At 43.6% G+C, this 21,962-nt stretch overlaps 1 protein-coding gene across 5 annotated transcripts in view; it reads left to right on the forward strand.

Moving 5' to 3' along the window:
- The window catches only part of tbce (tubulin folding cofactor E), a 71,405-nt gene that overhangs the window by 2,404 nt on the left and 47,039 nt on the right, over nt 1-21,962 (forward strand). For 2 of the 5 annotated variants that reach the window (XM_072251032.1, XM_072251033.1), the window contains exons 2-6: nt 4,638-4,786; nt 8,431-8,515; nt 12,553-12,741; nt 15,776-15,864; nt 21,105-21,204. In XM_072251032.1, the coding sequence (XP_072107133.1) occupies nt 4,681-4,786; nt 8,431-8,515; nt 12,553-12,741; nt 15,776-15,864; nt 21,105-21,204 (569 nt within the window). In that variant the 5' untranslated portion in view covers nt 4,638-4,680. Of the gene's footprint in view, nt 1-4,637; nt 4,787-8,430; nt 8,516-10,749; nt 11,697-12,552; nt 12,742-15,775; nt 15,865-21,104; nt 21,205-21,962 lie in introns of those variants that run through there. The other 3 variants (XM_072251034.1, XM_072251035.1, XM_072251036.1) reach the window with 2 other exon arrangements.

A 21,962-nucleotide genomic window follows, 5' to 3' on the forward strand; every position in this document is an offset into this window, starting at 1 on the left:
GAACCAGTTGCAGAGAAAGGAACAGAGTCCCAGGTTTTGGAGTCAGTAAACTGCAGCCTGACATAGCTATTTCTATTGTCCAGGTGATCCAAGGCCAAGTGGAGAGCCAGTGAGATTGCATCAGCTGAAGACCTATTGTGGCGATATGCAAATTGTGTCGGGTCCAGGTCTTTTCTAACAGGGAGAATAAATAAATAAATTAAATTTAAAAAATAATAAATAAACAAGTAAATCAATTACATATTGAATAGATTTTTAAAAAGTGCAAAACCAGAAATACTGTATATTTTTTAAAAAAGTGAGGTAGTGTCCAAAGATTCAATGTCGATTTAGGACTCGGGTGGCAGAGGGGAAGAAGCAGTTCCTGAATCGCTGAGTGTGGGCCTTCAGGCCTCTGTACCTTCTACCTGATGGTAACAGTGAGAAAAGGGCATGCCCTGCCAACATCCCCTGTATACTTTCCTCCAGTCACCTTAAAAGTGCATGCTCCTGTAATAACCATTACCACCCTGGAAAAAGCTGCTGGTGTCCACTCTATCTTAGGCTCTTATTGTCTTATACACCCATATCAAGTCTTCTCACATGCTTCTCTGCTCCAAAGTGAAAAGCCCTAGCTCGTTCAACTCATCCTCAAAAGACTGCTCTCTAATCCGGGCAGCAACATGGTAACAATCAAGAGAAAATCAGCAGATGCTGGAAATCCAAGCAACACACACAAAATGCTGGAGAAACTCAGCAGGCTAGGCAGCATCTCTGGAAGAAAGTACAATTTACGTTTCAGGCTGAGACCCTTCAGCAGAAGATGTTATTTCCTCTCCACACAAACTGTGGACTCCCAGTGAGGAAGTGAAGAATCCAGTTGCAGAGGAAGGAACAGAGTCCCAGGTTTTGGAGTCAATAAACTGCAGCCTGTCATAGGTATTACTATTGTCCAGGTGATCCAAGGCCGAGTGGAAGTCCTCTGAAGGGTCTTTGCCTGAAGTGTTGACTGTACCTTTCTCCATAGATGCTGCCTGGCCTGCTGAGCATCCTGATAAATCTCCTCTGCACCCTCTCTAGAGAGTCCACATCCTTCCTATATAAGGCGACCAAAACTGAGCACAATGCTCCAAGTATGGTCTAACTGAAGTTTTATGGAGCTGCAACATTACCCCACATTTTTTCATCTCAATCCCTGGGCTAACAAAGGCCAATACACCATAAGCCTTCTTAACAACTCTCTCTTGAAAGTCATTGCGAATTAAGAAATCCTATTTCATTTCCCAATGAAGTCCAGAGATCCACTCCTATTAAAATGGAGGTTAGTTCATTTACAAAAGGAATTACAGTTTGTACTTTGATGAGCCATTGGGACTGCTGAGTGAGCAAATTAACTCTTCAATACATGATCATGCTGTATGGTTCAGTTTATATTTGGCTAATTGCAACTCAGTAACCATGAGATAAACTTTCTAAAATTACTAATAAATTGCACTTGTATGTAAGAGCAATCAAATCTTTCTGCAGAAACTGCTCTGTACCTCGCTCTACAATTGGATCTTTATAAAGAGATCACAGCCAATACGGATTGGAAATAGCATCTCGTCCTTGCTGATATTCAACACGGGTGCACTTCAAGGATATATGCTTAGCACACTCTTCTATTCTCTCTACACTCATAACTGTGTGGCTAAGCACAGCTCAAATGCTGTCTATAAATTTGCAGATGATGCGTATAAGTGAGGTAGTTTGGCTAGTTGAGTGGTGTCACAACAACAACAACCTCACACTCAACATCAGCAAGAGCAAGAAACTGAGTTTAGACTTCAGGAAGGAAACTTGGGAGAACACACATCAGTCTTCATTGAGGGGTGAGTAGTGGAGAGGGTGAACAGCTTCGAGGTCCTGGAAGTAGTATCTTGGAGGATCTGCCCTGAGCCCAACACATTGATGCAATGACAAAGAAGACATGTTAGCAACTCTACTTTTTGAGGAAATTGGGTATGTCAGCAAAGGCTCTTGCAAATTTCTACAGATGTTCATTGGAGAACATTCTGACAGGTTGCATCATTGTCTGGTATGGAGGGGCGACTGCACAGGATCAGAAAAAGCTGCAGAGGGATGTAGACACAGCCAGCTCCATCACGAGACAACCCTCACCACCATCAAGGACATTTTCAAGAGCTGGTGCCTCAAGAAGATGGCATCCATTGCTAAGAACTCTCACCATCCAGGACATGCCATCTTCTTGTTACTACCGTCAATGAGGAGGTACAGGAGCCTGAAGACACACACTCAATGTTTTAGGAACAGCTTATTTCCCTCCGCTGTCAGACTTCTGAATTGTCCATGAAAACCACCTCCTTATTCCTTTTTTTTGCACTATTTATTTTATAACTTTAAAGTAACATTTATGCCTTTGCACTGTACTCCTGTCACAAAACAAGTAGAGAACACAAGAGACTGTTGTGGCCCATCTTGTCCACAGTGACTGAATATAGATTAACAGCCAATTCCCACCTTCCAGACTGTGATAGTTGCCCTTTAGCTGACATCTCTTCCAGTCCACATCCAGACACTTTGTACATGTGATGCGGTTCCTGTCCTCACAACTCTGTCCGAATTGTGAGCTGAAGTAGGGTTATGTACCCTGTATTTAATGTTATAGAATCAGTAGTGATCGGTTGGCTGCCTTGAGGGAATAATATCCTTTGACTTATGGGGATTTTTGTTGGTTAATTTACAAGTGAGGGAAGGCAAAGTGTCTTTTAAAAGATTTATTCAATCTTTGTTTTACTTGATGGTCTGTGTGAGTGTGAACAGCTGATGGATGAGAAATTACTGAGCATTCCTTATTTTAATTTTGGTTCAATGTACACCATAAAAAAAATTTTGAATCCAACTAATTACTGGGCATATTTTTGTTTAGAAGTAATTGTGAGGAACAGATTCTCACTACCTGCAATGAAATATTTACAAGGAATTAATTAAACTGCCTGCGTTTAATATGTCTGTATCAGTACTCCCATCAGAGATCTAGGTACTGTACATGCCAGGACTCTCTGGGAAGCTGGGCTATGAAAGCGAAAAGATATTCCTAAAAAGCCTCTCCTGCCTTTCAGAAAATATTGGTCAGGTGTCCTCATGAATTATTTAATTAGTGATGTGGCACCCTCTCTTCAAATGTGAGCAATATAAGAATTCTATTAATAACAGTTGAATTCTCCCATTGAAATCTACCGAATAATGAAAGACCTAGATAGAGTGGACATGGAGAAAATGTTTCTTATAGTGGGGAAGTCTGGGAACAGAGAGCATAGCCTCAGGATACAAAGATATCCCTTTAGAACTGAGATGAGAAATTTCTTCAGCTGGACAGTGGTGAATCTGTGAAATTCATTGCCGCAGACAGCTGTAGAGGCCAAGTCATTGGGTATATTTAAAGCGGAAGTTGATAGGTTTCTGATTAGTCAGGGTGTCAAGGCTGAGAGAAGGCTGGAGAATGGGGTTGCGAGGGATAGTAAATCAGCCATGATGGAATGGCAGTGCAGAACTGATGGGCCGAATGGTCTAAAGCTGCTCCTGTGCCTCATCGTGTTACAGTCTCAGTTAGATTCAGACTTCTAGTATAAAAGGATTTACAAGTTTAATTTGAGCTTCGTAATAGCCTTTACATTTTTTAAGAGATTGAGGGATGATCTTATGGAAGTACTTAAGTTATTGAGATGGATGGCAACAGTCTTTTTCCCCAGGGTAGGGGAGTCCAAAATTAGGGGCCATAGACTTGGGGTGAGAAAGGAAAGATTTAAAAGGGTGCCGAGGAGCAACTTTTACATTCATGTATGGTGAGTATATAGAGATCTGAGGGATAAAACTTTCACACAGAGGGTGGTAAGTATGCAAAACGAGCTGCCAGTAGTAGTGGTCGAGGCAGGTACAAAGGTATCATTTAAGAAGCATTTAGACAGGTACATCGAGGAGCAGAGCTTAGAGGGATGTTGGCCAAATGCAGGAAATTGGACTAGCTGGTTGGTATGGAACAGTTGGACTGAAAGGCCTGTAGCATGCAGCATTGCTGAATGAGTAACTTTTTAGAAAACTGGATTAAACTGTTTGGGTAGTCTATGCAGAAGCATCTCTGGCTTTGTCTCCATGCTGTGTGATTCTAGATAGCTTGAGTTACAAAAGGGAGGTGTACAACTTGGAAGAAAGTAGTTTGTGTAGCACTGTGACATGGGAATTCTCACAGCACAGCCTATGGGATGTGTTTTGGGAGGTGTGCACACAGCTCAGAACATCACAGGAGCTATCCTCCCCACCATGGACACTGTCTACACTTCTCAGTACCTTGGTGAAACAGGCAGCATAATCAAAGACCCCACCCACCCCAGGCAGTCTCTTTGCTCCCCTCTCCCTTTGGACTGCCACCAGACTTATTTAATGGTTCCCTAGTACACTAAAATGGATTCTTGATCACATAATCTCCCTCATTACAGCCTTGCACCTTATTGTCTCAGCAGATGTTTGACTTTATTCTGCATTCTGTTACTGTTTTACTACTTCACTGTACTGTTTAACAAGTTGATCTGTTAGAGCAGTACACAAGACAGGTTCTTCACTGGACCTTGATACGTGTGGCAAGACTAAACTGATTTCAGTTTCAGAGTTGGATGAGTTGTGACAGACTGAAAGATACTGAGGATGACACAGAGTGACAGCGTGCCCTGTGATGCAGTGGGTCGAAGAGTCGCCTGCCGGGATGAATACGGTACTGTGCGCTTCGTGGGAAAAGTGACATCAACATCAGGTATACTCCCCAATCATTTTTCATAGTGGTTGGAATGAAGCAACATTTATACCACCACAAGATATCCCGAAGTCCTTTAAAGCTGAAACATTGAAGTAGAGTAGAGACTGGACAATGAGATAAGACAGCCAATCTATACAAAACCAGCTCTGTAAGATACCATTTAGATAGTGAACAGATTAGGATTTAGTGAAGTTGAGTTAAGGTTAGATTTTGGATGGGATACTGTGGAGGATTTGAATTGGTACTGTGGGATCTTTTGTATTATGTGCTCAAGTCTACTGTGGGGTCCTGAGCCACAATCTATTTAGTCAGAGGCACTGTGCTCATCATAGCCACAGCCAGCACTTACTCTCAGATTAGAAGGTCGTTGTGCTTATTCATTCCAATTCTTTTATTCATTAAGCCCATCAACCCTACTGGGGAAAAAGCTATACCGATAGCAGCTCACCAGAGTCCTCTGTCCTGGGCAAGTCTTTAAGGTTTTCCCCAGGTGTAACCCATCTTCAGAGATCCTTCCTCCCCCAGGGATGAGGTTTTGAAGGTTCAGTAGGCATTTCTGTAGTACTGGACTTTTATGGGATGGAGTTGTTAGTCCCACACCCAACACTCTCCTTTCACAGCCGGGTTTGGTATCACCCATGGTGGAGTTAGTCCCTCCATGCTTTCACAGGTCCTCTGGTCTCTCAGGTGTATGGTAAATGGGCAGCACTGGCTCATTGGGCCAACAGATCCTGTAATCAAGCTTTACTGTAAATAAGTAAAAATGTAAATAATCTTATGTGGATCTGATGTCCCCCTGATATCTTTGTGCTAATTGTAATGTGCATTCCAGTTAATTGGGACACATCAGGACCATTTTGGCCCAATTAAGTGACTGCCTGAATTAACCAAAGTTTCATGGAAATAGTTTTAAAAAATTTAAAGGCTACAGTTTCTGAGAAATGAAAAACAGAATACATTGGAGCATTACCAATGCTCCTGGTAGTTGTCCGTCTTATCCAACAATGACAGAAAACCTGTGAGGGAGAGTTTTTAAAGTGGAAAAGCTGTTGCACAGGGGCAGTTCCACTCTCTCAGCCTGGGAACTCCAGGTCCGGTGGGATGAGTAAACACCAGCTGCTGGGGACTTCCCTGGTTACAGTGGATGACCATGCCTGGTCATGCCCTTTGCTCACCACGGAGCATTGCAGAACCGCCTTCCTGGCCACTGGATCTCATCCGCCCTGTCTGCCAGAGCTGAGTTCTCATGCTAGGACAGGCAGGGCTATGAGTCCCGCTGACTAACCTTGCCTGGTTTAGCCCGCCTGTTCAAGTGTGTCATGCAAACAACTACTTGGAGCCACAAGTGAGAACTGAGTGTCCATGGGGACCAAAGATAACATTCAAGATGATTGTCAATACCTTCAAATTTTTTGTGCCTTCCTTACTTGTTGAAGTAATGAAATTGGTGTATTTTTATTCCTGGTCATTTCTGTCATTTCCAGGTCTGAATGTTTGAAACCACAGTGCGAAAAACAGTTCTGAATTATCTTACTGATGATTTCTCATCAGCTATCAGTGAAAATATCACTGCTTTTTGAACACAGACATGCGTAACTGACACAATTTTAAAAACTTTGCTCTGAGCATGGTGTAGCATCTAATGGCCACACGATGCTAGTTAGAAAATGTTCAGCAACAGTCTCCCACCCCAATTAAGCGGCATAGTGTTCCAAATAAACTAAAGGAATCCGGCTATTTTTTTGATTCATTTTTCTCCTTTTAAGAGTTGTCGCAAATAAGCAGCTGCCCTGATTAGCCAATGGCCCAATTAGCCAGAATCCACTGTAGTTAAAATCTAGCAGAGCTTTGCATTAACAGTTAGCTTCACCTCTGTGTGTTTACTGACAATCCACATGTTGTAGAACTTACCTTTCATCCTCCAGAAATATTAAAAAAAAATGAAAATAAGGGAAGGACATCAACTGACAGAAACTTCACATTCAGTCCCTTTTTCACTGCCACTAAATAACTAGGCAGTTTAGTAATAAACACAAGAGATTTTGCATTCGCTGAAAATCCAGAGGACTGAGCACAAAATACTGGAGGAACTCAACAGGTCAGGCAGCATCTATGGAAAAGAATGAACAGTTGACATTTCCGGTGAGACCTTAATCAAGACTGGATAGGAGAGGGAAGATGGGTGAAGAGTGTTAGAGTGAGTTTTTTTGGGTAGATGATTCGTTTACACTTAAATGACTTTGGCCACCAGACTTCTATTTGACAAAGTACTGTGGATTGAGTCCACAACAATGCGCTTCCTAAAAAGGTGTGAATGCCAGATGCTTCTGGCACCGTAGTTTGACCAGATGCTGTAGTTTCAGAGACAGTATTATCTGCACTTTATAAATATTAATTGTCTTCTATGTTAACACGTAAAATGCCAAATAAATGTATTGTGGATTTAACTGAAGGCTGTGGATACCACCCAGACATGTTGGCGTCAGAAGGAAAGGATGAAGTTAGAAGGTGTGATGTTTGTATGTAGCTTCAAAAGGAACATTGTCTATAACTTTTTAAGTAGCGATTGCCTTTGTGTTTAGCATATAAATATCGAGCCCACATTGGGCTAGCAGACCTTTCTACCGAAAGCGTCTCTGTCCGTATGGTGCCTGCTGTACCTTGTTGTGTCGAATAAAGAAGCTGCTTTGTATCTACCAGTAACTCTGTCTCTCTGGTGATTTCATCCACGCTACAACAAAGAAGAAGATGTACAAGCTGGCAGGTGATAGGTGAAGTCAGGTGAGGGGGATGAAGTAAGAAGGTGGGAGGTGATAGGTGGAAGTGGTAAAGGACAGAAGAAGAAGGAATTTGATAGTAGAGGACAGTGGAGCATGGGAGAAAGGGGAATGAGAGAGGAAATTGGGGGTTTATTAATATATCTGCTACACTATTTTAACATAGATGTTTTTCAATGATAGAAAATGTCATGTTTCATTACATGCAGCCAGTAAACATTTAACTATACATTCAGTGATCACTTTATTAGGTACACCTGTATACTTGCTCATTACTGCAAATATCTAATCAGCCAATCATGTGGCAGCAACTCAATGCCAAAAAGCATGCAGACATGGTCAAGAGGTTTAGTTGTTGTTCAAACCAATAATCAGAATGGGAAAGAAATGTGATCTAAGTGACTGACTGTGGAATGATTGTTGATACCAGACGGGGAGATTTGAGTATTTCAGAAACTGCTGATCTCTTCGGATTTTTCACACATAACAGTCACCGGGGTTTATGGAGAATGGACCAAAAATCAAAAAACATCCAGTGAACAGCAGTTCTGTGGGTGAAAACGCCTGTTAATGAAAATAGCCAGACTGGTTCAACATGAGAGGAAGGTAACAATAGTTCAAATGACCACACATCAGAACAGTGGTGTGTAGAAAAGCATCTCAGAACTTTGAACTTTGAAGTGGATGGGCCACAGCAACAAATGACCACAAACGTACACCCTATGACCACTTTATTAGGTATTGGAGGTGCATAATAAAATGGGCACTGAGTAACATTGCAGCCGAATGACTGAATTGTCAATCCTTGCTTCTTAGAAGTGGTGAAACAAAATGACCTCTTAAAATGGATCATCTGTTTTCCAGGAATTTGGCTGGGTGTGGAATGGGACAATCCTGAGCGTGGAAAGCACAATGGGACTCATGAAGGAGTGCAGTATTTCCAGTGCAGGTAATGGAATTTCTTCTACATGTAATTCCCTTCCCATTTATCAAGAATCAAGGATCAACTTTATTTGCTATGTAAGGCATTAGACATAGGGGTAGAATTAGGCCATTCTGCTCCACTATTCAATATTGCCTCATTTATTATTCCTCTCAACCCCATTCTCTTGGCTTCTCCCAGTAACTTCTGATGTCCTTACTAATCAATCAACCTCTACTTTCAATACCTGATGACTTGGCTTCCACAGCCATTTGTGTCAGTGGATTCCACAGATTCACCGCTCTCTGGCTAAAGAAATTCCGCCTCATCTTAGTTCTAAAGGGACATCCTTCTGTTCTGAGGCTGTGCCCTGTGGTCCTAGACTCACCCACCATAGGGGACACCTTCTCCACGTGCACTCTATCTAAGCCTTTCAATATTCAATGTTTCAATGAGATTTCCCCCCCCCCCCATTCTTCTAAACTCCAGCAAGTACAGACCCACAGCCATCGAACAGTACAAAATTTACCTCTTGCCTCTTCTCTTCTCTTTATCTGCCCATCACCCCCCCACTGGTTCTTTTCCTCCTTCCTGTTCTACCAGGGTCTATTCTCCTCTTCTATCAGATTCCTTTGATGCCCTTACTAATCAACCTCAACCTCAACCTCAACCTGTCAACCTCAGTTTTAAACATACCCAATGACTTGCCCTCCACACCACCTGTGGCAATGAATTCCACAGATTCATCACCCTCTGACTAAAGAAATTATCTGCCATCCCTGTTTGAAAGGGACGTTCTTCTATTCATCACCCTCTGACTAAAGAAATTCTCTGCCATCTCTGTTTGAAAGGGATGTTCTTGTATTCATCACCCTCTGACTAAAGAAATTATCTGCCATCTCTGTTTGAAAGGGACGTTCTTCTATTCATCACCCTCTGACTAAAGAAATTATCTGCCATCCCTGTTTGAAAGGGACGTTCTTCTATTCATCACTCTCTGACTAAAGAAATTCTCTGCCATCTCTGTTTGAAAGGGATGTTCTTGTATTCTGAGGCATCCTCCCTCCCCCACCCCCTGGTTCTAGTTTCCCCCACCATCTGAAACATCCTTTTCTATTTTCACTCTACCTACACATCTTAATATTGATTTCCCCCCTCATTCTTCCAAACTCCAGTGAGTACAGCCCCAGAGCTATCAAACGTTCCTCGTATGTTAACCCTTTACACTTACTTGCATGTATTAGGAATTTGCTGTGGTGCGTTGGCGCAACATGCAAGAAAAAACAGCATTCAACAATTGTACAGAATAAGGAATGGTACAAATATAAAAGGTTTAAGTATGGATTTGGAGTAAAATGTACGTAAGTACATAAATACCAGCATGTCTACAATATTATAAAAAGTATTTACAGTGCAATGCAGTGACTGAGGTAATAGAGGGGTGTGGGGGGCTAACTTGAATTCTATCTATCTATCTATCTATCTATTTATTTATTTATCTATCTATACACCACAGAGTAGACCCTTCTGGTCCTTTGAGCCATGCCACCCCAGAGATCCCAGACAAACCCAATTAACCCTAACCTAATTCCAGGACAGTTTACAGTGACCAGTTAATGTACCCAGTATTTCAGGGGACTGTGGAAAGAAACTGGAACACCTGGGGAAAACTCAACGCATTCCAGGGGAGGACGTACAGACTCCTTACAGAGGAGGCCGGAATTGAACTCCGAACTTTGGAACACTGTGAGCTCTAATAGCGTCATGCTAACTGCTAAGCTACCGTAGCACCCATTTGAATGGTTCATCAGATTAACTGCCTGGGGGAAGAAAGTTTTAAGGTAGTATGAATTTTTTCTATTAATAGCCCTATAGTGCTTTCCAGAAGGGAACTTTTGGAAAAGGCAGTTTGCTGGGTGGGTAGTTTCAGAATCGGGTTTAATATCACTGGCATTTTGTACAGTGCAATGCATACTATAAGTTACAATAAGAAATACTAAAAAGGGCAAAAAGATAACAAAATAATGAGGTAGTGTTCATGGACGGTTCAGAAATCTGATGACAGATGGGTGGAAGCTGTTCCTAACACATTGAGTGTGTGTTTTCAGGATCCTGTAACTCCCGGATGAGAAGAGGCACGTCCTGGGTGGTGGGTGTCCTTCATGATGGATGTTCCCCTTTTAGTCATAGTCATAGTCATACTTAGATCCCGGGGGGGGGGGGGGAGGGAATTGGTTTTCATTACAGTTGCACCATAAATAATAAATAGTAATAAAACCATAAATAGTTAAATAGTAATATGCAAATTATGCCAGGAAATAAGTCCAGGACCAGCCTATTGGCTCAGGATGTCTGACCGTCCAAGGGAGGAGTTGTAAAGTTTGATGGCCACAGGCAGGAATGACTTCCTATGACGCTCTGTGTTGCATCTCGGTGGAATGAGTCTTTGGCTGAATGTACTTCTGTGCCCAACCAGTACATTATGTAGTGGATGGGAGACATTGTCCAAGATGGCATGCAACTTGGACAGCATCCTCTTTTCAGACACCACCATGAGAGAGTCCAGTTCCATCCCCACAACATCACTGGCCTTACGAACGAGTTTGTTGATTCTGTTGGTGTCTGCTACCCTCAGCCTGCTGCCCCAGCACACAACAGCAAACATGATAGCACTGGCCACCACAGTCTCGTAGAACATCCTCAGCATCGTCCGGCAGATGTTAAAGGACCTCAGTCTCCTCAGGAAATAGAGACGGCTCTGACCCTCCTTGTAGACAGCCTCAGTGTTCTTTGACCAGTCCAGTTTATTGTCAATTCGTATCCCCAGGTATTTGTAATCCTCCACCATGTCCACACTGACCCCCTGGTTGGAAACAGGGGTCACCGGTACCTTAGCTCACCTCAGGTCTACCACCAGCTCCTTAGTCTTTTTCACATAAAGCTGCAGATAATTCTGCTCACACCATGTAACAAAGTTTCCTACCGTAGCCCTGTACTCAGCCTCATCTCCCTTGCTGATGCATCCTACTATGGCAGAGTCATCCGAAAACTTCTGAAGATGACAAGACTCTGTGCAGTCGTTGAAGTCCGAGGTGTAAATGGTGAAGAGAAAGGGAGACAAGACAGTCCCCTGTGGAGCCCCGGTGCTGCTGATCACTCTGTCGGACACACAGTGTTGCAAGCACACGTACTGTGGTCTGCCAGTCAGGTAATCAAGAATCCATGACACCAGGGAAGCATCCACCTGCATCGCTGTCAGCTTCTCCCCCAGCACAGCAGGGCGGATGGTGTTGAACGCACTGGAGAAGTCAAAAACCATGACCCTCACAGTGCTCGCTGGCTTGTCCAGGAGGGCGTAGACACGGTTCAGCAGGTAGACGATGGCATCCTCAACTCCTAGTCGGGGCTGGTAGGTGAACTGGAGGGGATCTAAGTGTGGCCTGACCAGAGGCCGGAGCAGCTCCAGAACAAGTCTCTCCAGGGTCCTCATGATGTGGGAGGTCAATGCCACCGGTCTGTAGTCATTGAGGCCGCTGGTGCGTGGCATCTTTGGCACAGGGACGAGGCAGGACATCTTCCACAGTACAGGAACCCTCCGGAGCCTCAGGCTCAGGTTGAAGACATGGCGAAGTACTCCACATAGCTGAGGGGCACAGGCTTTGAGCACCCTGGTACTGACACCATCCGGTCCTGCAGCCTTGTTTGGGTTGAGGCGTTTCAGCTGTCTTCTCACCTGTTCAGCTGTGAAGCCCACCGTGGTGGTTTCGTGTGGGGAGGGAGTATAGTCATGAGAGCAGGGTGGGGGACTGTGAGGAGGGGTAGGAGGGGAGAGTGGAATATGTGTTGGTTGGGGGCCGACAACAGATGGCTCATGTGGGGGATGTCTGAAGATGTCCTCACTGCTGGGGATGTTAGTGCCCATGGATGGAGCTGGCTGAGTTTACAGCCCTCTACAGCTTTTTGTGATCCTGTGTGTTTGCCCCTTCATACCAGACGTTTAGATGTTTCTAACTATCCTGAGGGACAGGCTGCTACTGCATTAAAAAGCTCTGCCTCTCCTTCAGTCACCCCACAGGTGGTTCATTCATTCGTCCTCAAAAGGCAAACTTCGGAGTTGATTTCCTCTCAGCTGTGAAAGACCGCTATGGGCCGGAGGGCAACCAGGGAATACAGGACTGCCAGGGAAATCCTGTCCGCTGGTGCAAGAAACCCATCGAACTTCTGGGAAACCCAGGTGCAGAGACTAAACACAGGTACTGAGAGACTGTTATGAAGCCGAGTGAAGCTCTTTACAAGTCTTTTTAGTCCCACACCTCCTGCTGTTCCCTCTGTGAAATATTGTAAATATAGCTGGAGGCTGACTGCATTAATACGTACATATAGCATAGCTATATGTGTCTTCTTATCATTCTTCATATACATGGCGGGCTGGAGTAACCTGATCCCATGTTCTGGAAGTTCATCGCACAACCTGCTGATCTGGACGCACCCTGTAAGGCCTGTTGAATCATCTTTAATCTCCAGTATTTTTAGAGTCAGCATCGATGCCACCAGAAGACATAGATGCAGGCTTCGGCCATCTAGTCTAACGAGTCGCTCCATCATCCCATCGTGCCAACCCCATTCTCCTGCCTTCTCCTGTAACCTTCGACATCCTTACTAATCAAGGACCTATCAACCTCCATGACTTAGACTCCACAGCTGTATGTGGCAATGAGTTCCACAAGTTCACCATCTTAGTAAAGAAGTTACTTCTTATCTCTCTCAAAAGAGGATGTCCTTCTATTCTGAGGCTGTGCCTCTGGTCCTAGATTCCCCCACTATTGGAAACATCCTCTCCGCATCCGCTCTATCTAGGCCTTTCAATATTCATAGAATATAGAAATCTACAGTATATTACAGGCCCTTCGGCCCACAACGTTGTGCCAGCCATGTAACCTCCAGAAACTGTCTAGAATTACCCTACGGCATAGCCCTCTATTTTTCTAAGCTCCATGTATCGAACTAAGGGTCTCTTAAAAGACCCTATTCTATCTGCCTCCTCCACCATCGCTGGCAGTGCATTCCATACACCCCCCACTCTGTGTGAAAAACTTACCTCTGACATCCCCCTTGAACCTATTTTCAAGCATCTTAAAAAAAAAAGTGGATTTCAATGAAATGCCCCCCTCTTTCTTCTAAACACCAGCGAGTACAGGCCCGGATCCATCAAACTCCCTTTATACATTAACCCTATCATCCTCGGGAATCTTCTCTGGGCCAAGTCCAATGCCAGCGCATCATTTCTTAGATAAGTGGCCCAAAACTGCTCAAGTGTTGTCTGACCAATACCTTATATAATCTCAACATTACATCAGTGCTTTTATATTCCAGTCCTCTCAAAGTGAATGCGAACATTGTATTTTCCTTCCTCACCACTGACTCAACCTGTGAGTTAATCTGTAAGAAATCTAGCCATTCAGCCCATCATATCCATGTCAACCGCTTTACACTAAATCCATTTTCCATGTCCTTCTGTCCCCGCCTGTTTCAGTGTCTTCTAAATGTGTCGGATTGCATTTGATTCCATCGCCTCCTTAAGCAGCAAGTGCCAGATATCCACTACTGTCTGTTTAAAAAGAAACTTTTCCAGCTTTCCAACTAAATCCCCATTAAACCTCACTCTTCTCTGTTTAAGCCTATACTATTTTGTTTTGAAACTTGATCATCTTACTATCAAAAGTATTTCATGGTTACGGATTGAGTTTAATACAGTGAGGTTTCCCACTTAACAATGGAGATGGAAGGTATAATTCAGATCATTGCTTACTCTTGGAAACATAACTTGCAAATTTAGCACTTCTTCCCCATTTAAAAAATATTTTTAGATTTCCCCAAGTTCTTTCACTGCACCTCTCCTTTCCTGACAGTTTTGCTGGGTGTGGTTGGAAGTATTTTAAGACATAAGAACAGAATTAGGTCATTCAGCCCATCAAGTCTTCTCCACCATTCCATCATGGCTGATTTATTATTCCTTTCAATCCAAGTTTCCTGCCTTCTCCCTTTTACACCCTGGCCAATCAACCTCCAATGTAAATGTATTCGGTGCCTTAGCTTCCACTGGTTGAGAAATCTTAATTTTATAGCTAATAGGTGGAGTGTTTTTTTATAGCTTATGGATTTCTCGGGTGTAGCATGGTTGTGTAGTGGAGAGTGTAACACCATTATAGTGCCAGTGACCTGGGTTCAATTCCACCACTGGTTGTAAGGAGTTTGTGTGTTGTTACGTACCCCGTAACTGGGTTGCCAAACCAGCAGAAGTGGATCACTCAGTTGGAGTCTGGATTACTAGAACTAAGAAAGTTTTATTAAAGAAACAAGCAACACAGTACTCTAATCGAAAGGATAATAAATGCAACAGTTCAGCAATGATAAACACACATGTGCACAGAATTAAGATAACAGGTTCAATCAAGCTCTATCGTTGTCTAGGGGTAAATGACCAGTTTCAAAGTGACACAAAGTCCAGTTCAATTTAGTTCAGTTCGCAGTAACCGTTGCCATGGCGATGGACAGTGGGGGAGAGGAGGAGAGAGAGCAAAACGAATGAATATTCAACACAGCTTCCACACACAGACCTTCGCAGTCAGCTGTCGGGCGAGTCCTTTGTGATGTCATCTGAGGTCACCGACCGTGACCCCTCCGTTTCCAGATACGATCGTTTCCCTGCGCTGAACCTGGCACCCAGGCAAGGGTGGACACACATCAGGTTCCCGCCGATCGTGCCTTTCCACCCTGTGCGTTTATGGCTTGATCCCGCGATCAGCCGTCCAAAAGCTTCCCACCGACTTGTGAGAGGCGCACCGTTTCCAGGGTCTCGTTACCTCGGGTGTCGTGTGTGTGTCGCCTTAGCGAACCTGTCCCTTTTTATCCCCCTGCTGGGGTATCGCCTGTCCATCACTTCAAACAGTTCAGGGTTCAAAGGGGGAGCCGCTCTAGACAGCTCTCTCTCCTGTCCCTTCATTACACATCTCCAAATGCTGCTCCATTGTCTTCCTTATCTCTCTCTCTCCCGAAGACAGGTGGCAGACCAACTGCTGATCACACAGGACAGCTAACATCTTATCTATGTGTATTCTTGTCACAGTGTCTTCCCACGAGAAATGTAGCTGAGAATTATGTTTCACTAATGGATATGCACTTAAATGTCATGTACTCAAAAGCCAGAGTTTTCTTTGAGAAGAAGCTCCCCTGCTGAGTGTTAATGAATGTTTTAATGAATTCACCCCATCTCTGTCTCATTTACAGGTGGTTCGAAACATTGTTGATTGTTTCAGTCATAGACTGTAAAGTAAGCCATGTCATTGATGAAGACGAAATCTCCAGCATCTGTCCCAGTATCCTTGTAATGTTAATTAAGCTGTACTGATTTACACACACCAAAAAAAAGTTCACGATCCATTAGAATAAGATGCTTTTTAGAATTAAAAAGTCCTAACATATTTGTGCTGCTTGTGGAAACTTCAGGCCATGCAAATAACAGATGTCAATAAAGTTCAGATGTCAATAAATTTCAAGTTTATTGACATCTGACTATACATAAGTACAGGTCGACCTTCACTAATCCGGCACCATTGGGACCTGAGGAGTGCCGGATTCGTGAAAATATAGAATTACAGAAGGATCACATTATGCATAATCAGTGCCGGATTATCGAAGGAACCGGATTACAGGTAGTCGGATTAGTGAAGGTCGACTGTATAACCAAATGAAACATTGTTCCTCCAGACCACGGTGCAGCTACAAAACATATATCAAACAGAGCACATAAAACAAAATATTACCACAAAGAGTTAATAAAATATAATTCAAAATGCATGTGAAGTGTGTGGCACTGGTAAACAGCTCACTGACCTAGTGACGACTTTGGTGGTGGCATTAGTCTCACAGCCTGGTGTAACCCAGTCTGTCAGTCTTAGTTCTGATGTTGTATATCTTTTCTGATGGTATTGAGTTCAAGAGATTGTGGGATGGGTGGTAATGTTCCTCATTAATGCTGAGAATATAGCAATAAGCATATAGTAAACTAGCTGGTCCACAGAGCTTGCCTATATCTTGGTGGTCTGGACATCAAGGTTAGATGGATGTAGCTTTTATTTGTGTCTCTTACCAGAGATATTCAAGGTTATGTGGGATTCAGTAGTGCAGGTGTACAGAAACATTTTCTGCTTATGCACTGACCAAACCTGAGACAAAATAACAGTCACCATAAATCCAGAAGGGAATTCTTCTGCCAGGGAATGTGGAATTTGTTACCATAGTCTGAGGCAAGTAGCACAGATGAGTTTTGAGGATAAGCTAGAAAAATACCTAAGGAGGGAAGGGAATAGAATAACTCACTGACATAGTGGTCAGTCCACACTTGGAATATTGTGTTCAGCTCTGGTCACCTCATTATGGGAAGAATGTGGAAGCTTTAGAGAGGGTGCAGAGGAGATTTACCAGGAAGCTGCCTGGATTAGAGATCTTAGGAAGAAAAGATGAGCAGGCTATGGTTTTTCTCATTGGCTGAAGGAGCATGAGAGGCGACGTGATTAAGGTGTATAATATTATAAGATGCATAAAATGGACAGCTAGTGACTTTTTCCCAGGGTACCAGTTAAAATTTTAGGGAAGAGCTCAGAGGTAGTTTTTTTTTTAACCGGAGAGTGATAAGTTCCTAGAATGCACTGTCAGGGGTGGTGACAGAAGCAGATACATAGGTACATCTAAAAGATCCTTAGATCGGCACATGGATGCAAGTCATTGAATGGTATGGCTGTGTAGGAGGGAAGTGGGTAAGTTAAAAGGTCAGCACAACATCATGGACCTGTAGAGTGCTGTACCGTTCTATGTTTTAAAACGAGAAGCTGGGCATTGTTCTGAAGTATTAAGTTTGTTACAGAGTAGAGAGCCATATGACCTGAATTTACATTCTGAATTTTTGGCATTGTTTTTAAATTCTGCAGTTATAATCATTCATATTTATGTTTGGGGTTGAGAGATATATTAAATCAGACTCTACTTCTAGAGTCTTATGTTCTGCTGTACAAGTGGTTCACAGTGTATATGATGTGTATGTGAAGTCTTAAAAGTAGAATATGCATTCCTGGCAAATAACTAATCTGAAGGTTTGGACACCCGTCCTTCGTCTGGACACATGTCACCTCCCTTTCGTCCAGTCACCTGTCCTTTGTCTGGTCATCTGCCACTTGCCCTTCGTTTGAACACATGTCACCTATCTTTCATTCAGACATCTGTCCTTCATCCAGACACGTGCCACTTGTCCTTCATTTGGCCACTTGTCCCTCGTTTTGTCACCTGTCCTTTGTTCGGACATGTCCTTCGTTTCACTCCAGCAATAAGAATGTGATTGAGTATATGATATAGGAGCAGATTTTGGGCCATTTGGCTCATTGAGTCTGCTCCACCATTGCATCATGGTTGATTAGATCAGAAGTGGTGCCTGAATTTGGAGAACTTCTCCTTATTCAGACTTGTTTAGAAGACAATGTGTGCTCTTTTCAAATGTGTTTCAACCCCAGTGTCTAAGTATGAAAGATAGGAAATGTATTTGCTTTCCCCTGTATGGGGCCACTGCCTGAAGTAATTATGGAGAGAGCCTAGGGTCTTGCAAAACACGTATCACTATGAAGAGATACAAACACTACATTCCAAGTTAATTAAACTAGTGTATGTTCTCATCAGCTGAGACACCAGATTGTTTCTGATCTGGCTTTCTGCACCTTTAATTAAATCTTCACAAGGTTTCGGAAAACTGGGTAGTAAGGCTGTTCTGGCTGAGATGACAGCTTGTAAGCTTCCATTCCCTGCAGTTAAATGTAAGCAGATGCAGAGCTGCAGTCCAGGCAGTCCTCAACATCTGCGGCAAACCTCCAACTCCCTCAAGGTGCCAGGCTTTGATGGTTTACTGTTAACCCACCAAAATCCAGCAGAGAGAGGCTCCTCACCGGGATAATGTGGGTAGGCAGATGAGGAGAAAATGAACATAAGCAGGTGCAAGAAACAATCTACTGGAAGAACTCAGCAGATTGAGCAGCATGTGTGGGAGGAAAGGAGCTGTCAATGTTTCAGGTCAAAACTCTGAATCAGATTCAGACTTGTTTATCATGTGTGCATTGACTTGAAGATCGAAGCCCCAGGGTCAGCTTGTCCAGAGCTCAGAGGGCCGTGTCTGAGAGCCGGGCCTGTGACCAGATGCCTGGAGGTGGCCTGTCCTCGGGTGGGAGGCGTGTCTGTGTGTGAGTGAGTTGCTGGGTGGGAAGGGAAGTTTTGCTGTCGTCGTTGTTCTGCTGAACATTGTAGGCATGCTGTGTTGGTGCCGGACTGTGTGGTGACACTTGCAGGGTGTCCCAAGTACATCCTTGTTAATAACACAAACAGTGCATTTCACTGTATGTTTCGATGTACATGCAATAAATAAATAAATCTGAACAGGACACTGATAGTCCTGCTGCAGAGTTTTGACCTGAAACACCGACAGTTTCTTTCCTCCCATAGATGCTGTTCGACCCGATGGGTTCCTCCAGCAGGTTGCGTGTGGCCCCAGATTCTTGCAGTCTCTTGTGTGTCGAATGTAAGCACATATTTTCTACTTTAACCAGCAGATGGAGCAGCTGGAATACCTAATGCATACAGTGCACTGTTCATACTGTTCACCGTATGCATTACAAATGAGAGTCGGCTTATTATTACAGACGTGTTGTGAAGTTGGTTGTTTTCTGGCAGCAGTACAGTGCAATACATTAAAAATACTCTTAAGTTACAATAAGAAATAAAAATAAGTTGTGCCAAAAGAGAGCAAGTCGTGAGTAGTGTTCATGGGTTCATAGATTGTTCAGAAATCTGGTGGCAGGGGGATGAAGCCGTTCCAATTGAGGCTCCCGTCCTTCCTCTCTGATGGTAGTAATGAGAAGAGGACAAGTCCTGGGTGGGGAGGATTCCTCAAGATGGATACCACCTCCTTGAGGCATCGCCTGCTGAAGTCCTCAATAGTGGGGAGGTTAGCGCCCATGATGGAGCTGGTTGAGTTTACAACCCTTTGCAGCACTTTCCAATACTGTGCATTGGAGCCTTTATATCAGATGGTAATGCAACCAGTTAGAATTCCCTCTGTGGTACATCTGTAGAAGTACCAAATCTCCACAAACTTCTTATGTAGTATGGCTGTTAGTGTGCCATCTTCATGGTAACATGGTGTTGGATTGAGGAACTTTGGAGATGTTGACCCTCAGGAACTTAGCTCCTCACCTTTTCCACTGCTGACCCCTCGATCTCTTCCCTCAAAATGCTGCTGAGTGTGGGAGACGTTCAGGGGTATCGAGTGAGAGCTTCAGAGCAGATTGATGACCTGTGTTTTAGGAAGATATTCAGGTTTATGGAATTAAGATTAAAATGGGCTTTCCATGTTAGTTAGAGAGTGCAAACAGGAATGAGCTGCAGGAAGAATTGAAGCAGAACATGCCCTCTTCTCATCATGTACTATCAGGGAGGAGGTACACAATGTTTTAGGAGCAACTTCTTCCCCTCCGCCATCAGATTTCTGAATAGTCCATGAAGTCATGAACACTATCTCACTTTTTTTTACTCTTTGTTTGAACTACTTTTTAATATGTTTCTTACTATAATTTATAGTATTTTTATGCATTGCACTGTACTGCTGCCACAAAACAACAGATTTCATGAGATACAGTATTTAGGTGATGATAAACCTCCCGATTCTGACACCTACGGGAGATTGACTGACACCAGGAGGTGCACGGATGTTTCCTGTGGTGATTGGTATCATTGTGATCGTGTTCCACTGCAGGAGAAGCTCTTTTCCTTTCATATCCACAATGCTATTGCTGTTAATGAGATCTTGTGCAGGGTGGCTGATCTACTTCCCTTCCTGCATTACCACAGGGGCCACACTTCAAATGATACTCTGTTGTCTGTGCTGGGCTACTTTTGCAGCATCCTAGGGTCTTAGAAGATGTAAATTTAATCTATTTTTCTTGAATCAAATTCTGGGCTACCATACATGATCTTAACAAAAGATGAGGAAAGGTTGAGCGAGCTAGTGCTTTTCTCTCTGGAGTAAAGCAGGGTGAGAGGCAACTTGATGGATGTGTACAAGATGATATGCAGCATAGATAGAGTGGACAGTCAAAGGTGTTCACCCCAGGACGGAAATGGCTAGCACCAGAAGGCATAACTTTAAAATGATTGGAGCAAAGGATACCAGAGGTAAGTTTTTTACAGAGTGGTGGGTGTGTGAAACACCCTGCCAAGAGGCATATACATTAGGAAGATGTAAGAAACTCTTAGATGGGCAAATGGATGATGGAAAAATGGAAGGCTATGTGGGAGAGAAGGGTTAGATTGATCTTAGAGTCTGTTATAAGGTTGACACAACATTATAGGCCACAGGCCCTTAACTATGCTATGGTGTTCTAGGTAAGGTAGGTTACAGCTCACCTTTTGAATAGGGGATGAATTTGTGGCTCCAATCAGGGCATTGTAAGATGTGGTCACCGAATCTTGATCACAAATAATGCAGGTTTGTCAAATCCATTCCTTCACCATGTTCTTTCAGATGTGATAGAGCTGAATTTGGCCAAGAACCTGTTTCTGTCCTGGGATCAAGTAGCACAAATTACTCGGCACTTAAGAAAACTGGAACATCTTGACCTCAGGTATAAAATCAATGTAAATTGCTGAAGAACTTATTAGATGATCCTTTGAAGTTGATTATGCCCTGCTCCAGAACAGTTCTGAGGTGACAGGTGAGTTTCCACACTCTCCAGGGGCAGGTAGAGCTCAGTGGGGCATTGAGCTGTTTATATAAGAAATAGAAGCAGGAGTAGGCCATCTGGCCCATCGAGCCTGCCCTGCCATTTAATAAGATCATGGCTGATCTGTCCATAAACTCAGCTCCATCTACCTGCCTTTTCCCCATAACCCTTAATTCCCCTGCTATGTAAAAGTCCACCTAAGTGTATCTTAAATATATTTAGTGAAGAAGCCTCAACTGCTTCCCTGGGCAGAGAATTCCACAGATTCACCACCTTCTGGGAAAAACAGTATCTTCTCACCTCTGTCCTATTAGATCAGATGAGGGCAGGGTTGGTGCCCCCCCCCCCCCAAGTCAGCAAGTGCCAGGATTGGAGGTCTGTACGAGCTGAGGCACAAGGACCAGTGAGATGGGGGGGGGGGGGTGGATGAAGTGAGAAGCTGGGAGATGATAGATGGGAGGGGTAAAGGGCTGAAGATGAAGGAATCAGATAAGAAAGAGCAATGGACCATGGAAGAAAGGGAAGGAAGAGGGAAACCAGAGGTAGGTGAGAAGATAGGGTGAAAGGAAAACCAGAATGTGGAATGGAAAAGGAGAGGAGGAGGAGTGACTTCCCTTCTGTACTGCTTGGATGGGGGGTGTTTATCAATTAAAAGATGA

Source organism: Mobula birostris, chromosome 2, assembly GCF_030028105.1.
Source record: "Mobula birostris isolate sMobBir1 chromosome 2, sMobBir1.hap1, whole genome shotgun sequence".
In the NCBI taxonomy this organism is placed as follows: domain Eukaryota; kingdom Metazoa; phylum Chordata; class Chondrichthyes; order Myliobatiformes; family Myliobatidae; genus Mobula; species Mobula birostris.